General features: G+C 39.7%; 1 protein-coding gene across 5 annotated transcripts in view; it reads right to left on the bottom strand.

Moving 5' to 3' along the window:
* The window catches only part of PLD5 (phospholipase D family member 5), a 447689-nt gene that overhangs the window by 187113 nt on the left and 239940 nt on the right, over positions 1-20636 (bottom strand). For all 5 annotated transcript variants that reach the window (XM_054660981.2, XM_063790086.1, XM_514306.9 and 2 more), the window contains one exon: positions 18468-18636. In XM_054660981.2, coding sequence (XP_054516956.1) covers positions 18468-18636 — 169 coding nt within the window. The remainder of the gene's footprint in view (positions 1-18467; positions 18637-20636) is intronic.

The following is a 20636-nucleotide window of genomic DNA, read 5'->3' as shown; positions in this document are numbered from 1 at the left end:
AACAACTGGGAGACAGGATGAAATGCCCAAACACAATGTGAAGGAAATAAGCAAAAACACCAAATAGAAACCCAAAGTCCTGTTAGAGAAACTTAATTCTGAGGCTTATGTAGACTCTAGTGCTGGCTTTCGAGCTTGTTTTAGCAGTTGAACTCTTAGTGCAAATAAAAAGGTAAGCGAAACCTCTCCAATCCCTTCCTTTCCTCCCGTACAGAATCCGCAGGGCTCCACAGAACACAGATGGAAAAACCACTGAATTTTACCCCACATCATAATGAGAACCTTCAGGATACTGAGATTTCCTACAAACTGAGAAGGCCGTAGCTGGAAGACCACTTAGATCAATAATCAGCCAATCTCTTCATCTTACAAACGAGGACACAGAGGTACAAGAAACTGAGTGACATGCTGATGACCACATGGCTTGCTAGTGGCAGTCAGGCCTAGAACATACATCTCTCTTCCTGATGCAACACAGTTCTCCCCGAATGATCATTTTGTTATGTTAAAGTCGGAAAAGGAAGGGGTATTCTTAAAGAAAGTTACTCCCCAGTCTCTCCCACTCTTTCCATTCCCAGCTACGGTCTAATAGACTCTCCCAAGCCAAGCAGTGCTGGGGCTGAGGGACACTCAATTACCAGCAGACTCAGGTTCTGGGGAGTCCAGAGGCCTGCAGAACAATTCTTAGCCCTATATGAGTGTTCCAGAGTTGCCTGCTCTTCAAAAGGCGGTGCAGGAGCCAAGGCCACCTCCCTAAACCCAAGGCTGGGTATACGAGGGGAGAGACCTCCTTTGGTTGCCCCAGTGGGGAACTAGTAAACCATTCAATGCTATATCCCCAGTCTTTACCTTCCTTCACCTGAAGGATGGAAGCCACTAATAATCTGATAAAGTTAAATATCAACACATTTAAAGAGAACCAATTACAAGAAGGAAGATGCTTAACACAATGGGGACCTGGTGATACAGGCTCCTGGAGAAGATGGAAGTTAGAACTAAAACACAATATGTGCACTGAAGGATGGCCAAGTGTGTCTGGTACTAATACTCGATGATTTTAGAACTAACTTAGAAGAGTAATTAAAGAACCATATGGCCATTGTTGAAGACTGGATTAGTGGCCTGAAGATCAAATGCAAGAAATATCTCAAAGTACACATGTGCATGTACACACACACACACACACACACACACAGAGAGAGAGAGAGAGAGAGAGAGAGAAACATAAGGGGAATCAGGGAAAAGGCTGATATATAAATAGAGGAGATACAGCATGTGGCTCATAGGCATACAAAAAAGATTGGGTTTGCAAATAATACCAAAAAAAAAAAAAAAATGATCCAAGTTGAGGGAAGAACTAAACCTACAAGGTGAAAAGGTACCTGAAGGTGAAGGCAAATTTGAAAAAAACTTAGAGCTATATTCTGTAAAATTACTTAACATTGAGGAGAAAGAACAACCTCTCGCCAAAATAATAGTTACCCATCAAGGAAAATGAATCAGACAGACTGGCAGAGATCTAACCAGCTGCAAGTACATGGTTGTATAGCCCATGGAAGACAAAGACTGAGGCCCAAGAATCCTTTACACACTCAAGAATGTTACCTGCCAGGGTGAAAGAAATATTTGCAGATATAAACAGACTTAGAGACTATCTTGCCTACTTAACCCATATGGGGAACATATTCATATTTAAAGGAAAACTGTAACCAAACAGTAAATGACACTGAACACCATCAAAGAAGATGAGGGGAGAAGAAATAAGTGAGGAACAATATGATGTGTACATGTGTTTCATGCACTCAATGTGGGTTTTTGAAATGGAAGTCACACATTACAGGGGAAGGTCTACTGAGAATCAATTACACGCATTCTCAATGGGAGCGATATTGCCCCAAAGGAACTGAAATAGTGTTACTCTTTCGATGACTAACACACAGATATACATAGAACACATATGCAGTATATCTGTGATATTATAATATCATGGGAGGCAGTATTAAGAAAAAAATATATTAGAAGGCTCCTCAGGAAGATAATAATAAAAAACAGGTGGAGAAATGCTGATCTACAATCAACAGGATAAACAATCTCAGTAAAAGTTATATGAAAAATAGAGGTGGGCTTTAAGGTATTAGATGGGAAAAAGTGGGTCATTTTTATGAAATGACACAATTTATGGTGCTTTGAGAGCTGTAAACTGAGATGTACCAAAGAGCATGGCAACTAAATATATAAAGCAAAAATTAATAGAACTGCAATTAATACACTATCACAATGTAATACTTCAAAATATATTTCTCAAAATTGGGCAGATCTAATAGAAAACAAATGAGACTATATAAAAATTATATATTATCAATGAACTTGATTATATGTATACTTTTATATACTTCTCACTCTATATATCAAATCCCCTCAAAACAATTTTCGTTTGTGGAACATTTACAAAAATCTGTCTTGTAACTGCCATTAAGAAGCCTGAACAAAAGTTATAATGAGACACTCTATAGGCTTCATTCTCAGCTCACAATCTAAGGAAGTTAGCAACAAATCATTTACATGTTTTGTGAGTATAATACAAATCTTACCTATTTGGAAATTTAAAACTCACTCTTAGATTGTCGTTATACCAAAGAAGAAAAGTAAATGTATGCCTTCCCTAGAAAGCTATGAATAGGTGGGTACCTCATAGCAAAACCATGAAAGGAGGCAATATCTGGTGTGGAAGAGAAATTTATAACCATAAATACCTTCAGTATTATTTTAAAAATACTATAAAATCATATTCATCATATTAACATGGTAGAGGCATAAGAATGTATAAATATAGAAGGGAACTTAATAGATAATCCAGAAATGGTATGCACAAGATTTTTTGTTTGTTTTGTTTTCTTTGTTAATTTTTAAGTTCTGGGATACATGTGCAGAACGTGCAGGTTTGTTACATAGGTATACATGTGCCATGGTGGTTTGCTGCACCTATCAACCCATCATCTGGGTTTTAAGGCCCGCGTGCATTAGGTATTTGTCCTAATGCTCTCCCTCCCCTTGCCCCCCATCCCCCAACAGGCCCTGGCATGTGATGTTCCCCTCCCTGTGTCCATGTGTTCTCATTGTTTGAATCCCACTTATGAATGAGAACATGTGGTGTTTTGTTTTCTGTTCCTGTGTTAGTTTGCTGAGAATGATGGCTTCTAGCTTCATCCATGTCCCTGCAAAGGACATGAACTCATTCTTTTTTATGGCTGCATAGTATTCCATGGTGTATATGTGCCATATTTTCTTTATCCAGTCTATCATTGATGGGCATTTAGGTTGGTTCCAAGCCTTTGCTATTGTAAATAGAGGCACAATATTTTTATCAATAAGAAGACGCTATTTTAATTCAGTTCGAAACAGTTAAAAAGGTTTAATCTGGCACATATGAAGGGACCTCTATATTATATTACAAATAAAAATGTGTTTCCAGTCAGAATTAGTACACACTAATACTTTCAAAAAAATCCAGGCAATGATGTGCACTGTCTTGGAATGGGGGAACCTTAATCAGGCTGTTAGCAGGCTAAAAAATGGCTCCCCAAAGATAGTGCATCTGAATCTCTGGAGCCTGTCAATGTTACCTTATTTGGAAATAGGGTCTTTGCAGACATTATTAAATTAAGGATCTTATGATGGGGGATTATCCTGGATTATCTGAGGATAATCCTAAATACAATCACAAGTGTACTTATAAGAGATGGGCAAAAGGGGATTTGACACAACTAGAGGAGAAGACACTGTGAAGATGGAGTAGGAAGAGATTGGAAGATGCTGGCCTTGAAGGCTGGAAGGTGCAGCAGCAAGCCAAGGAATGCCAGAAGCCACCAGGAGCTGGGAGAGCCGAGGAATGCTGGCAGGCTCTGGAGGCACTGGAGGGAGCATCACCCTCCGACACCTTGGTTTTGATCCGGGGAAACTGATTTCAGGCTTCCTACCTCCAGGTCTGTAAGAAAATAAATTTCTGTTTCTTAAACCAAAAAGTCTATGGCAATTTGTTACAGTAGCCACAGGAAATGAATATACAAGCCAGCTATATAAAAGTAATAAAAGAGAATACAGACATATAGAATTATAACATATTTAAATAAATTATACTGCAAAAGATACTACAAAGTTAATAAGAAAATCTGGAATAAATATTTGCTACACAAATGAGAGATGAAGGGATAATAGCTGTACTCTACAAAATGTGTTAAAAATTGGCTAGGTGCAGTGCTTACGCCTATAATCCCAGTGCTTTGGAAGGCCATGTGGAGGGGGAGGATCACTTGAGGCCAAGAGTTTGAGACCAGCCTGGACAACATAGTGAGGGTCTGTTTCTATCAAACAAAAATAATAAAAGTCCTAAAGCCCAGTAAAATGCAGGCAAAGTATGAGAACAGTCAATGACTAAGAAAAGCAAGCCTTGGCCAGGCGTGGTGGCTCACGCCTGTAATCCCAGCATTTTGGGAGGCCAAGGCGGGTAGATCACAAGGTCAGGAGATCGAGACCATCCTGGCTAACACGGTGAAACCCCGTCTCTACTAAAAATATAAAAAATTAGCCAGGTGTGGTGGCGGGTGCCTGTAGTCCCAGCTACTCAGGAGGCTGAGGTAGGAGAATGGCGTGAACCCAGGAAGCGGAGGTTGCAGTGAGCTGAGATCGCGCCACTGCACTCCAGCCTGGGGGACAGAGCAAGACTCAGTCTCCAAAAAAAAAAAGCAAAGAAAAGCAAGCCTCTATGGCCAACAGACATAGGGAGATGCTTTATGTAATCAAGGAAGCTCAAAGCAGCACAATAAAGAGACCTTTCTTTGTACTCAAAGAGACTGAAAAACATTTAAGAGTGTCAACACTTCCTCTCGTCAGAGATTTGGAGATTTGGGGAAATGATACTCTGACATATCGGCTTTCTTCCACCCAGGAATCCTACACCTAGAAATCTATCCCAGAGAAACATAAGCGCCCAATTGCAGAAGAGTTTATCTTGGATATACCATTATCCTACTTACACATACATATATATGTGTGTGTATACGTGCATATAAAGTTTAAATGAAAATTAAAAAGGAAATATAACTGATTGAACATATTAAACATTTGATGCTATAGTCTTAAGAAAATAAGATTTAGGATTTAAGTCAAAGTGTTCTTTTGAAGCAATATACTAGCATTGATTTTTTTTTAAATTTATGACCTAAGAGGAAAGATCATATGATATATGAATATATATTCATATTCATATAGATATGAATCCCCTTTGGGCTTAATTCATTAGTTTAATCAATTAGTTAAATTTGCTATAAGATTGATATTTATTTACTTACATTACTTATATTTATTTACTTACTTATATCTTACTGAATTTTTAGTTTGTAGGATATACAAAGTTTGCCACAGATATAAGTATGAATGTTATTCCCTTGTATATTTGTCAGTGTCAGCCTTTATTCTCAAATGCCCTTGGATAAAGAGAAGTGACTTTTAGGCCAATTCATTCAAAGCATTTATTTACTGGTTGCTTCCTATGTGTCAGCGACCTGAAAGTACTAGTGATATTCAAGGAGAATATGTAGATGACAGATAAGCAAATACAGCCCAATATTCCAAATTCCAGGATGGAGGAAGACAGAGCAAGGGAAAAGCATAGCATGGCATCAATAATCCAGCATAAGGCCTCAGGGAAAGTTCCCCAAAGAAAGGTAGGGAAGAAAGAATGTTCCAGGTGGAGCCTATGGCAGAATCCAGAAAGCAGGCAGGAGACCGGAGAGATAAATGGGGTCACATGATGAACGGCCTTGTAAGATGCATTGAAGAGTTTGGATCTCATCTGGAAAACAATGTGGACCCTCTGAAGCATTTAACCCAGTGAAGGACACAATCACGTTTTTGTTCTAAGAAAAGAACTCGGACTGCAAATTGGAGAATGATAGTTACAGGGGAGAACTGGAGACTGAACGAGCAATGAGGTTGGTGAAATAGGGAAGTATCAATTGCAATGAAAAAAAACTGGAAAGAGCTGGGTGTGCTGGCTCATGCCTGTAATCACAACCACTTGGTCAGGCCAGGCAGGAGGATCACTTGAGGCTAGGAGCTGGAGACCAGCCTGAGCAATATAACCAGACACATTTCTAAAAATATTTAAAAACATCAGCTGGGCATGGTGGCACAGACCTATAGTTCTAGCTACTTGAGAGGCTGAGGCAGGATTGCTTGAACCCAGGAGGATAAAGCTGAATGTGAGCTTATGATTGTGCCACTGCTGCCCAGCCTGGGCAACAAAGCAAGACCTTGTTCATATATTCATATATATATGAATATTTAAATATGTATTAATATTTAAAATTATATATAAATTATATATACATATTGTATACATTTGTATATATACATTTGTATATATACACAAATTATATATATATGAATATATATGAATATTTATAAATTGGAAAGAATCCAGGTACTGTTTATGAGATAACACAGTGATGAACCTGCTGATTAGGCTTGGAGCTTAAGAGAGAGAGGGGAATTGGAGTGGTGGCCAGAATATGCAAATAGCTCTAAGGATGTGCCAGGAGAAATATGGAATTCCTTATCCCAAACCCAGAAGATAGCGGCCGCTTCATCTCTTCACAGATGTTCCAATGGATCAATCAGAGCTTTAGGAGTTCAGTGCCACAGTCCCAGCACCTTGATTGACAGTACTCATTTTTTGGCAATGAGCCACAAGGAATATCTGCTTGAAACCAGTGGAGAGTATCTGGCGTGGAGGCATGCAGGCTGCCTGTCCATTCATCATAACAGGCTCCATCTCATTAGAGGATTTAATGAGTCTGAACAGTTCATCATCAAGGCCTTGCTTAATGATGGTTATCTCAATGATGCACCCTGTAGGCATAAACATAGCCATCCCTGTCAGGGACAGATGAAGAGAGATGAATATGCTCATCATGCCAATCACGGGCCAGGAAATAGCAAGAGATTAATATCAGAAGCAGGAGGTTGGTAACCAGGCTCTCGGCGGCTGGAATCCTACAGTAGCTGAAAATTACCTGTGGGGTTGCTCAAGCGTCCACTCTGGCTGCAGAGGGGACAGACAACATTATCTTGGTACTGCCTTTCAGCAGTGTCTGGAAGAGCACAGCATCCACAGCCTGGCATCATTCCTTTGCTCCAGGGGAAAGAGGGGAGACCAAGGCAAGAAAGGAACACCAGAATGTGCCAAATATCCCTAATGCTTCCACAATCACTTATTCCCGGTGGGAAGAGGACCCCACGCAGAACGGACAGAGAATTCCTTCAAAACCTCACTGCAGTGAGATTCCAGCATCCTCAGGGAAAAGCCATGAGAACTTGCCACATGCTCCCTAAATATTCCATGGTCTTAACAAGGCAGCTCAGATACCCTATCCTTACATTTTGAGAATTGATCTTGAGCAAATGGACAGTAAGAAAAAAAAACGCACAGATATTTACTGCAGCAGCTCATTCAGAAAAAGGGGGAAAAGATAAATGCTTAAATGTCCAATAGAGGAAAATAGTTATATTAACTTAACCTGGTAAGTCTAATACATTGTATGTTATGCAGCCAATTAAAATATGTTTACCAGTGTTTCTAATAAAATGGAAAGATGCTTACGTTGTAATGTTAAGTTCAAAATTAAGATATAATTCTTTAGGCTGGGCACAGTGGCTCACACCTGTAATCCCAGCACTTTGGGAGGCCAACGCGGAAGGATCACTTAAGGCCGGGAGTTTGAGACCAGCCTGGCCAACACGGTGAAACCTCATCTCTACTGAAAATACAAAAATTAGCCAGGCGTGGTGGTGCACACCTGTAATCTCAGCTACTTGGCAGGCTGAAGCAGGAGAATTGCTTGCACCCGGGAGATGGAGGTTGCAGTGAGCTGAGATCATGCCACTGCACTCCAGCCTGGGTGATAGAGTGAGACCCTGTCTCAAAAACAAACAAACAACAAACAAAAGATATAATTCTTTTTATATAATATGAGCCTATGTATACAAATTATGCATGAAATATCAAAACTGTCAAAAACTTTTTTTGTTGGTGGCCATTTGGAGGATTTGGTTTCTCTCTCATTTCTCCATAGTTTCCAAATTTTTGATCGTGAGAGGTTCTTACTAATGACAAAGGAAAAAATCTGACCTATTCTATTTGAGTGAAAGTACCAAAAAAAAAGGTCATAGAAAAATAGGAAAAACACAAATGAAGATACAGAGAAAAAATAAACAAGCATACAAGCAAGCAAACTCAGATAAGACAATCTTAAAGAAAGTAATTAATACGAACAATTAGAAGGCATATCTTAGGTTCATGATTTATTCATGGCCGTATGATTGGATTTAAAAGGAATCATAGAGGTTAAACTCTTGCTAATGATAATGCTTATGAGTTTATATTAGAATAATGATTTCCCATAGAAATATGTTGGAAAGCAGGCAAGAACATAATCAGGATTACTCAACAGATGGGGAAATGGCAGCATGAAGCAGCAGCAGCAGGAACATACCAAGAAAAAATAGGACCAAAATCCACCGTGTGAGCTCTGCTGCACAGTTCAAAAGCAGAGGTAATCCTGCATGAGCCAATTTGCTGAGAGCATCCCTCCTTGTTGTTCTACTACGCTGTATCGTTATAAATGGTTTTATGTTTGTCTGTCTCCCTCACTACACTTTGAGCTCTATGGAGGTAGGGACCCTTGCTTATTTGATTTTCTATCCCCAGCAAATAGCACAGCACCTTGATAAATGTTTGTTCAATAAAGGCACATTTAACATCATTTTGTTGCCACATTTAAAATGGGAGGATGCTAATTAACAAATAAGCATTTGCTGAGTGTTGATTCTGTGGAGCAGGGAATAGATGCTACTTTGAAATAAAGGGGCACTCTTTCCGTGAGGTTATGCTGTCTTTATGCTGACACTGTACCAGGAGTTCTACTGATATCATATGCAGCCTGGAGATGAAAAGGCTGAAGGTAATCTACTGTTTCAAACCAGAAAGCAATCACTGAGCTCCATTTTGTTACTGGTGGTACGCTGGACAATAACACCAGCAGGATAAATACGACGTGGGTCCTAGAGTCCAGGGCTGTGTGGAATATCCAGGTACAAGCTGCTACTCATTTACATCACTACTGAGGGAACAATTGCAATCACAGGATTAATTTGAAACACACAAAGTTAGGTTGACAAACCGGGGTAGGGACCAACCTGGCCCGATCTTGGAACCTATGAAAGTTGAACAATGTTTATTAGACCGGGATGGTTTAAAACAGTGATTCTCAATCCTGGGTGCCCAGTAAAATCCCCTCATCATTTTTAGAAGTATTGAAGCCTGAGCCCCTCTCCAAATATTGTGACCTAACTAGTCTAGGATGGGCTTGGGCATAAGCATATTTTAAAATCTCCCCAGGTGACTCTGACTGGCAGCCACAGTTGAAAGCCACCATATTGGGAGAGAAAAGTGGGAGTCTACCTCAAAAATATGTGTATTTTTCTGTCTCTCATTTTTTTTTTTTTCGAGACCGAGTCTTGCTGTGTCACCAGGCTGTAGAGCAGTGGCACAATCTCGGCTCACTGCAACCTCTGCCTCCCGGGTTCAAGCAATTCCCCTGCCTCAGCCTCCCAAGTACCTGGGACTACAGGCGCCTGCCACCGCACCCGGCTAATTTTTTGTATTTTAGTAGAAATGGGGTTTAACCATGTTGGCCAGGATGGTCTTGACCTACTGACCTCGTGATCCACCCGCCTCAGCCTCCCAAAGTGCTGGGATTACAGGCGTTGGCCACCACGCCTGCCATCTCCTTTCTTCACCTAAACCCTAGAGAGCAATTTGAATTGTATTCTGTGTAGAATTTTCTATCTTAACTTCTTTTCATATAAGTTGAAATCTTGACAGACAGCTGAATATTATTCTTGTTGTAAGATTACAGAGAGAGTCGTGTCCACTAAATTTGAAAGTAAATGTCCTGCATCGAAACAACAAAAATGAAAACCACAGCTATCTTTTATAAGCTCCATTCTTTATTGTTTTACAAATATTATCTAGTTGAATTCACCAAGCAATCAAATGAGATAGGCATTATTATTAAAATACCCATTTTATAGAGGGGTATAAATTTATAAATCAGAATTAATTTTAATTAATACATGGGAACACTGAAGATCAGATGAGTTGTGACATTTGTTCAATGTGACCACAACTACTAAACTATTAGTCAATCAAATGTATAAATGGCAAAGCCTATGATCTTTCCCCTGTAGTACATGGATCTGGAATAACACTGCGAATCTGCCTTTTCTATAAAACCAAGTGCTGAGAACTAAATATAAACAAAATACACAATTCTCACCTGAGCCAAATAACAACAGAGAATTTGTATGTATCCTAATTATGCTTTCATTAATTTATACATGTTTTATTTTTCCCTATGTCCTCATTAAAAATAGACAAACTAGACGGTAGGAAGTTTGCATAATATAGTAGAAATGTGTATAAGCCCTCAGGATCTACATCAAAACAAAATGAAATGTGTGTTTTTATGTTGCATCAGAATATCCTGCTTTCCCTGACTGCTTTACCCAACCTGCCACTTAAAATAGGCTCAAAGAATTTCAATTATTTACAGGATCCAGTCTCCACCAACTGTGCCAATCTTTTTCCAGGCAAAAGGAAAACTAGGAAATGCTATGATGTTATTTTCTTGGGTTAAAAAAATTGTTAAGAAATTTTAATTAAATATTCCATGTTCGGGCCACATGAGTATTAGATAGTTTTATCAGACTTTTACATGGGAGTGACATTGTCAAAAACAGGATTCTTCTGGGTTTCAGGCATAGCCCTGTGTTACAAAGTAGATGCTGACTGTTTGCATGATAAATGAATAACGAGTCTCCTTCAGACGACTTGAAGAGGGAATGGAGACTTGCCTAGGACTGTAGGGATGGGCAAGAAAGGACAAGTAGGCTTAGAGAGCCAGGGAAGATGGAGAATGGAAAAGATGACGGAGCCTGGGAACAAGAGGTTCTGAAGGCATGGGGCCATAGAGGACTCCACCAGGCTGCGGGCTTCCTTAGGACAGATAAGAGGCATTATGGGCCAAAACGTGCAGTGGTTATAATAGAAAATGTTAATAATATCACTTACAAATGAATCATAAGGATGGCTATGAGACAAACATGGCAAGGAAACGTTTTATAAATTTGATGAAACAAAAGCCCTTGTCTGTTGGTCAAACTGCATTGATCGGATCAGTTAGGAAGAATATTGCAGAAAAGGAATGAGTGGGCTACCAGGTAGCGCCTGGAGACCTGAGTCACACATGGATACAGCTGCCTGAATCACAATGGCAGGGTCACATGAATGTTGCCAGGTCATATGGGTCTTCAATATAGAACAAAACGTCAATCAACAAAAATTAGGAGGGACTGTAGGTTCAAGAAGACCACATAATTTACTGTGTTTTCAAAATTCAAGATGTTATTTGTCCAGAGGGAGATACACACACACATGTGTGCAAATATAGACTGTGGTTGTATTTTCCATTAAATGATAGTGTTCTAAGATCAAATATTTTACAATCTTACCAGATAACTTTGCTAGATAGTGTTTGGTCATAAATTTCAGGACAAATGGAGAGGTAAAAAAAGGTATTCTTAAGCTTGTAGAATTCTTGAGAATGGGGCTGCTTTGGATGGTGAGGGGGTGAACAGTCCTTCCGGATCTTTTCCAAAGCTGAAGTGCCCCCTGCTTCTCCAAAGATAGAGCAGCTGCTTCTCAACGGGTGTGTCAACCAATAACTGCTTGAGTAGATGAGAGTAAGACTGTGGGTGTGCGCGCGCACACACACTTGAAGATTTATAATTAATAAATCAAATGAAAGTAAGAATTCCACATACAATGATAATTTGCCTAATACTTCTTATCTACCCAGAGTCTCACGTTTGCAGGAACTCTAATCCCCTTCTAATTGTACACAGTAACCCTCCCAATTTCTAGCACAGTGTGAGAGCCATAATAAGAACTTGCTAACAGAATAAACTTGAACCAGAGGTACAGTGTGTACACAAATAAGTGAATGTGAATAATAATATTCATGATCATAACAAACCCTTATATAGGCACTAAAATGGTCAAACACTGTTCTATCCTCTTCACAGGTATTAACTAATTTAATCTGCACAACAACCTATGAGGCAGGTTCTGTTATCGCCCTGATTTTGCTGTTGAGGAAACTGAGGCATACAGAGTTCGTCCTCTTGCCCGAGGTTGTACAGCTAATAAGTAGGTCAAAAAACAAAACAAAACAAAAGCCTCAGCTCCACTCCTGACTTGAGGAAATTGAGGCATAGAGAGTTCATCCTCTTGCCCGAGGTTGCACAGCTAATAAGTAGGTCAAAAAACAAAACAAAACAAAAAAACCTCAGCTCCACTCCCGGCTCATTTCTACAGTCTTGCTAAGATCTGCTAACCACTGTGTAGAGGTAGGATCCAGTCTCGTACTTCCCAAAAACAACCTCCTGGATCACCCAGCTCTTATGCTTGCTATTTCATAAATACTGTTTGATTTTAAAAAATCATAATTTCTCAAAATCAAACAATTCTGATGTATCATCCGTTGGCAATCACAGCTCACTGGTAGACCAGTATCTAATTGATTTCACATAAATACATCTCCTTAAGATTCCATTGTTGCAGCTCATTAATTATTTTATAGGTTCCTCACAGTGAATTCATAGAGTGTGAGATTTTTTTTTTTAACCCAGTGAATTAGGTAGCTCTACTAATGAGCCTCTGTCAGTTATATTTCCTGACTGTTTCTGAACAGGCTTGATTTGCTTGATTTCATAAATTCCCATCATTTTGTCTCATAAATTAGCAATCAAGATGTCCCAGGAATTTCAACATTTTAGGGTGGCAACTCTTCATCCAGACAGAAACAAAAACCTTTTGCCTGACCATGTATTTTCATAAAATTCTAACATACAGTTATCATGAAACTCTAGACCTCAGCAGCCCTTAGCAGGCTGTGATACGGAGTAAGGGCACCGTCCAGTTTCCTTTAGCACAGAAGGAAACAAACACAAACAGATTAACACCAGGAAAGAGACAAGAAAAACAAAGTGGGTTTTTCAGGGTGGAAACCCAAACAGCAACCTTTTGGAGGTACAGATTAAAAACACATTTTAAATCAACATGTCTGTTTCCATGCAAATGAAAAATAAAAAAGCACATATTCATCATTCCTGTTAGTAACAACCATCACACTCACTCTTAAAAAATTGCTACTCTTCCAGAGACCAGATCAATAAAATGTGTGCAAAATAAAAAAGCATATATTCATCATTCCTGTTAGTAGCAACCATCACACTCACTCTAACAAAATTGCTACTCTTCCAGAGACCAGACCAATAAAATGTGTGCGTCTGCTGCTGAGCTGTTCTGCCTACCATTGGCTACGTGGTTTCTTGGTATATTTTCTTACTGCTACATTATAAAAAACATCTGGGCTGCTTTTTGGTTATAGTCCCTCTTTATGTATGTGCCATCTATGGTTCCATTTAGGACTTTTCTGGCTCTGTTGGTTTAAAATTAAATGTCACATTTGACTATTGTCCCCCAACTAAAAAAATATTATCTTTAAAAAAATTAATGAAAAAGAAGCTGTGAACCTGACACATTTTTTTATCACACGTATTTGTGAAGGATAGTGTTTGGCACCAGAATATTTTAAAGAAAATTTAAATTTGGCTCACTTGAGTAATCAGGGTGTGAACTATTTTTTCCTAGCATATTTTTGCATGCAATAAACCAATGAGAGACTATCTGCCAATATTTATAGGGTCTTGGTAAAGATAAAAGGGCACACACAAGTCCAAAGACTGCCTGCCCAAAGTTTGAAAGGTTGGGTAGTCTTGAATTTCCTTTTCCATTTGAAAGATAAAATCAGGTAAAAATTTAAATCAAAGTAGCTTTCAGTTAGTGCCTTTTTATAGGCAGTGAAGTTTTAGGGTAAAACTTGGTGATTTTTATCTGCAAAGAACAGGATATAGGGGTCCTTGAACTGCACCCAAAAAGAAGGAGTTGGCAGCAAGTACCTGTTTCCTTTCTCCATTCTTCATCACTTCACAATTATTCCCCTACCTGCCCAGTGAGAGGGGGAAAGGAGGGGAATAGACTCTAAAAATAATCTTTTTCTTTTTCCTTTTTTTTTTTTTTTTTATAGATACACAGATTTCTCACTCTGTTCCCCAGGCTGGAGTGCAGTGGCTCAATCTCAGCTCACTGCAGCCTCCGCCTCCCAGGTTCCAGCAATTCTCCTGTTTCAGCCTCCTGGGTAGCTGGGATTACAGGCATGCGCCACCATGCCCAGCTAATTTTTGTATTTTTAGTACAGACGGGGTTTCACCATGTTTGCCAGGCTGGTTTCAAACTCCTGATCTCAGGTGATCTGCCCGCCTTAGCCTCCCAAAGTGCTGGTATCACAGGCCACCACGCCCAACTCTCTAAAATTAATCTTTAAGTGCCCCAGAAATGCGGTCTTCAGATAAGTTCCCCCGGACCTTTTAAAGCTAACCTGTTGTGCATACCGCTCTAGGGGCTGAGAGAGGGGAATCGGGGCAAGGTGAGAGGGAGCCACTCAGGCAACAAAACACCCTAAATTCTGCATGCTTGCTCTTTAAGACCATGGTCCATGCCTGGCTTTTGGCCAGTGGAGACCAAAGGCTTGGGATTCTGCAGAAACAGTCACTTGGCCACCAACAAACTAGAAGAAGAGGAGAAATTCCACTACCTTGTTGAAGTGAGAACCCTCGGAACATCATTGCTTCCCCACAGGACATGGCCAGGGACAGACAGGTATGGGGAGAACTGCAAGATCAGCCTCACAGCATCTTTAATCCATTTAATTCCCAAAGCAGATAAAGCCCCTCTATCCTTCATGTTTGCAAAGGCAGATCTCCCCCTTGTAAAGAGGCAAAGTAAAATTAGGCTCAAAACTACAGAAAACCAACTGGTTTTACATTGTACAGAAGTCTGTTGCTATTAGGGAGATGAGAGGCAGCTAAGAGGTATCTCTTTGGCAGGAGCAGTATGACTCTACCAGAAGACATTATTCTAAACTAGGTCTCTTCCTAAAAGCTTGCCTGTGAGTTCAACGATAGTTAGGTCATAGGCAGTAAGTTGAAAAAATTTCCATTTGTTGGCAGCAGGCCAGTTGTTAGAGAGTGACTTGAACTAAGCTTCTAAGTGTTATCATCTTTCTACATCAATAACATCTAGCATCTACCTTTCTACATCAATAACATCTACCTAAAGTCATATGGGAGACCATGGTGGGTGGATGACTTGAGGTCAGTTCAAGACCAGCCTGGCCAACATGGTGAAACCCCATCCCTACTAAAAATACAAAAATTAGCTTGGTGTGGTAGCAGGTGCCTGCAATCCCAGCTACTCAGGAGGCTGTGGCAGGAGAATCGCTTGAACCCGGGAAGTAGAGGTTGCAGTGAGCCAAGATCGCACCACCGCACTTTAGCCTCGGCAACAGAGCAAACTCTGTCTCAAAAAAATTAATAAGTAAATAAATAAAGCCATGTGGGATTGGGTCATGGTGGACGCTAGCCTCTACTCGTATCGTTCAAGGCTGGAAGAAGAGTAGGAAATTTCCTTTGAAGCCTTGAGAAAGGGCCATCTGTATTATGCAATGGCAGAGTGCCTGCAATAGTACCACCTGCTATAAAATAGAACATGGAAAATACAACTAATGAACTTGTGAAGCTGGCTGAAATTCTTCAGGCAGATTACAAGTTTTTGAAGTACTTCTATAGTAACTATAGAAGTAAACTACAGTTTACAATAATCTATTCTCCATTTCAAAATAAGTAGAAGGGGGCCGGGCACAGTGGCTCACACCTATAATCCCAACACTTTGGGAGGCCAAGGTGGGTGGATCACTTGAGGTCAGGAATTCGAGACCAGCCTGGCCAGCATGGTGAAACCTCCTCTCTACTAAAAATATGAAAACTTAGCTGAGCATGGTGGTGCGAACCCGTAATCCCAGCTACTCGGGAGGCTGAGACAGGAGAATTGCTTGAACCCAGGAGGTGGAGGTTGCAGAGAGCCGAGGTCGCACCACTACACTCCAACCTGGGCAACACAGCGAGTCTCTGTCTCCAAAAATAAAATAAAATAAAATAAAAATATAAGTAGAAGGGAAGAATTTGAATGGTTCTAGCCTAAAGAAAAGACAAATTTTTGGCTTGCATGTTTCCAAATCAAGAGAAGCCCCCATGAGAATCCTCACTCAGATCCAGACCTGATGCAAATAAAGAGACTCTGGATTTTGAGCTGAAGGAGTGAAGGATGTGCCATCTCAAAAGATGTCAGGTTGGTATATTGGTGATTATTTCAAGTGGAAAACACTGGGAAAATTGTAGTTCAGTAAGGGATCGCTGACCTGTCTCTTCCTGTGAGCAGCAAACCAGAAAGATTCTTCTGAGAAGCACACCCTCCCTATGCCAGGGTGAGAAAATAGCCCTTATCACCAGAGACGGGAAATTGGGGGCTGCCATGGACCTGAATAAATACACTTAATGAAGTAACACTATCTCCCACTGGTTTTATACCCCTTCTATATCTCCTAGTGACTCCCCTAGAAATTGACTGCCCCCACACAGATCCCCTTTGTCCTGTCATTTCTCCTCAAATTTATCATTCTTTGTCTAAAAAGTATAAAAACATCTTACTTTGGCCACTTCTTTGGACTTCACTCTCTTGTGAAGATCCACATGTATGAGTAAAACGAATAAAATCTGTAGACTTTTCTCCTGCTAATCTGCCTGGTGTCAATTTCATTTCTAGATCTAGCCAAAGAGCCCACGTAAGAGCAAAAGGGGTATTGGAGGTGATCTCTGGCTTCCCTCCAGAGCCCTTGATGTAGTAGAATTCCCACTTTGAGGAATAAGGTGAATGTGTTTTGCATGTAAAAGAGAGATATGAATTGCTACGGCCAGAGAATGGGCTGTGGTATGTTATTTCCAAAGATGGCCACCAATAATCCTCATTCCTGTACTTGGATGTTGCTCCTCCCTTCCTGGACTTGAGACGTGCTTCTACCAATGGAATAGATTGGGAGCAACATGCTAGGATTCCAGAGCTCTTTGCCTTCTGAGGATCCAACCACGTTGTAAAGAGCTCAAGATGATTTACTGAATCATGACAGAACATGCAGAGAGACTCAGCCATCCCAGACGTTCCAGTCACCCCAGCTGAGATACCAGATATGTGAGGAAAGCCATCCAGGATTCTCCATCCCCAGGCAACCCACCCCAGCCAATACCATATGGATCAGAGATAAGTCCTCTCTGCCCAACCCTGCCCAGAATCATGAACAAATAGATACTATTTCTTTAAACCACTATATTTTAGGAGACATTATGGAATAATAAATCCTGAAACACTTACTTAAACTTTAGTAGAGATGGAAAAGTGTAGAACACAGTTAGTAAACTCATTCCATTCTTCTTTAGTTATGGCCTTCGTGTTTTTTGTTTTTATTTTCCAGTAACTTTTGACTTTAAAATAGTATAATTGAATAGATTCAATAGCTTTCAAAGTACCAATGAGATCATGATTATAAGCTTAATACCACTACATTTTGCATAAAAGGAGACAAAACTTATTTTGCCCTTGACTTACATATGATATTTAAGTGTAGGCCAATGGCTATACATTTAGATAGGGTAGCTTAATGTAAACTATCATGGTTGTACCAATATAAAGAAAAACACTAAAATCACCAGCACCATTTTCTTACACCCAGAGCATTTTATTCAGAAATTGTTTAGATCATTAAGTCAGTTTTCTAAAGGTAGTTCTCCGAGCCTTATTTTTGAAAAGAGATAAGCGTATTTCTTTTTCCCATTCATCCAAATACGACAGTCGAGAAAAACAACTATCCTGGGAAATTTCACTCTATTAAAAAAATGTGGCTGTGGGTGAATTATAACTTGAAAGGTGAATTATAACACAAATTAACCAAATAAATGCCTCAGCGAGCAGTTACAGAATTAGAACTGTAAACATGCTAGCTGGGCGAAGCAGAATTCCGGACCATGCCATTGACAGAGATTATCATGTAAATAGCACGCCCTGAAGTTGTACAACACAGCAATTCTGTATAAAGAGCCGACTGTAGGCAAAGATGAAACATAATTTTGTCCTTGCAAACCTGGCATTCTAGTAGGAGCTGAGTGACATATGATTAACAACGACACATCTACATAAATGTAATAATGTACATGTACTCTGGGTGCGCGTAGACTAAAATAAATGAGCTTGAGTTTGAGGAGTGGAGGAGCAGAATACTAAGGAGTGGAAAATGCACATAAGTAAAATCATCACACACACAGAGGATGTAGCTTACCTGACATGCTGATGGATGAGTGTGGTTGAGATCCCAATGGGAAGACACTATGTCAACAGACTTTTTGGCCATGTTGAGTAAATTCATCCAGCCTTGGAAAAGTGATAAGTGAAATGGTGCATTTTCTGAATAGTTAAGGCCTTCAGGAATATTTTCCACCAGGGCAATTCTTAGAAAAGATTTTGAAAAACAAACAAACAAAATCTAGTCAAATTTGAAGCCACAGATCTTTATATATGCATACAGCAGACATCTAAAAAATATTCTTTACTCATTCTGAATGCATTCTCTCCTCATAATTTACATATTTTTTCCACAAAAGTCTTCTTACATTTAACCTCTACTAACCTACTGTGTTCTGACAGTTTATGCTCTATTTTTCCATAGTTAGCACTCACATTTCAGAAAATAACAGAGTATGTCTCTAATGTCCAGTTTCAATCTAGCCTGGAAAAAAAATTGTGAGCTTCCTACACAAGTACCTTCTTCTAGTAATATATTCCTTTATTTTTCCCTGGAAGCAATTCAATTCCTATATAAGATACTACTTTGCAAGCTATTTGAGACTATAAATTGAGTTTTGCCTATCTCCAGTTTCTAAAACAATGTGGGGCATACATTGGAACTCAATAAATGCAGTAATTATTGCTGAGCATCTACTGATGCTTCCTAGCCTGTGGCGTAAAGTGACACTGAGAAGAAAATTATAAAACCTGCTTGTTGCAGGGCTTTACTAATATTAGAGCTAAGAAAACGATAAAATTATAGTAATAATCAAGCCCTAAATAAACTGCAATTGGCAATATTCTAATAAGTTTGTTTTCTCTTTTTATACTTTTTATTATATTGACAATATATCTGTTGTATTGTCATACCTTTCCTTGGCTGCCTTTTTTTCACTTCTGAGTTAGGTGACAGATAACTTCTGAACAAAGGAATGAGCTATTTTTTCCAGCTTTATTAAGCTTTATTTATTAATGTATATTCTCCTGCAATTCTTTTTTTGAGATGGAGTCTCGCTCTGTTGCCCAGGCTGGAGTGCAGTGGTGAGATCTTGGCTCACTGCATCCTCCGCCTCCCAGGTTCAAGCAGTTCTCCTGCCTCAGCCTCCGGAGTAGCTGAGATTACAGGCACCTGCCACCATGCCTGGCTAACTTTTTTTTTGTGTTTTTCATAGAGATGGGGTTTCACCATGTTGGACAGGCTGGTCTCAAACTCCTGACCTCTCATGATCCCCCCCTGCCTTGGCCTCCCAAAGTGCTAGGATTATAGGCATGAGCCACTGCACCCAGCCTCCTGCAATTCTTGATGGAAAACCTCAAGTCCTTATGAAAATACCTGTTAGGTGCTTCCAGAACACTGATTTGCATAGTTGTATGCACAGAGCCAGAGATATAATTAGGGCTCACAAAATACTTACAGAATAAATTTCAGCTTTCAACAAAGAATTCAGCACTTCTCAATAAAATACTTAATTGTTACTCTTACTGAGACATGTTGCATTTAGCCAGCTTTTGAAACAAAAACAATACTGCTAGTAAAATGTTCTGTATTTGATCAACCTAAAATATTATAACCAGAATGGGCTCTGGGTATGTGGCTCAGATAAATTTGCAGTTTTGGAGTCCAATAAGCCTATCATCACCCAAAAATTTATGTAAAATTTGTTGAGCCTTTATAAGCACAGGGCAGGCAAATCACTATGTGCAACACAGAAATGACTACCACAAATCTCCCTAGCCCTCAGAAACAGAATTTAGTGGAAAAGCCTATCTCATATGTACTGACTCAAATAGGAGGTAGACTCTAATAAATGGTGAAGCAAGGGTAAGAAGCTTAATCAGAGGGAAAACACATCACTTAAAGAATCACTGGAACATGCGCAGGAAGGAAAAATTCTGATTGGGGACATCTAGGAGGAAGCTGGGCTTGAAATTAGTCTTCAAAGATGAAAATTTTTTATGAGTGAGTTGGAAGAGAAAGATATTCTAGGAGGGAGGGAGGAGTTTGTAAAACATAGCATGTCTGTATATTTGTGAGTTAGTGAGCCAAGGGGAGCGTGAAGTAGGAAAGTTACGGTAGGAGCTTGTGATGGTGGAGAAAGCTGGCAGCATTTGTAGGGACCACGCTGCAGAGGTTGTGATCAAGGGAGAAGAGTTTGGACTTAAT

The sequence above is a fragment of the Pan troglodytes genome, chromosome 1 (assembly GCF_028858775.2).
Source record: "Pan troglodytes isolate AG18354 chromosome 1, NHGRI_mPanTro3-v2.0_pri, whole genome shotgun sequence".
NCBI lineage: Eukaryota > Metazoa > Chordata > Mammalia > Primates > Hominidae > Pan > Pan troglodytes.
This window is presented reverse-complemented; position numbering and strand designations above follow the sequence as displayed.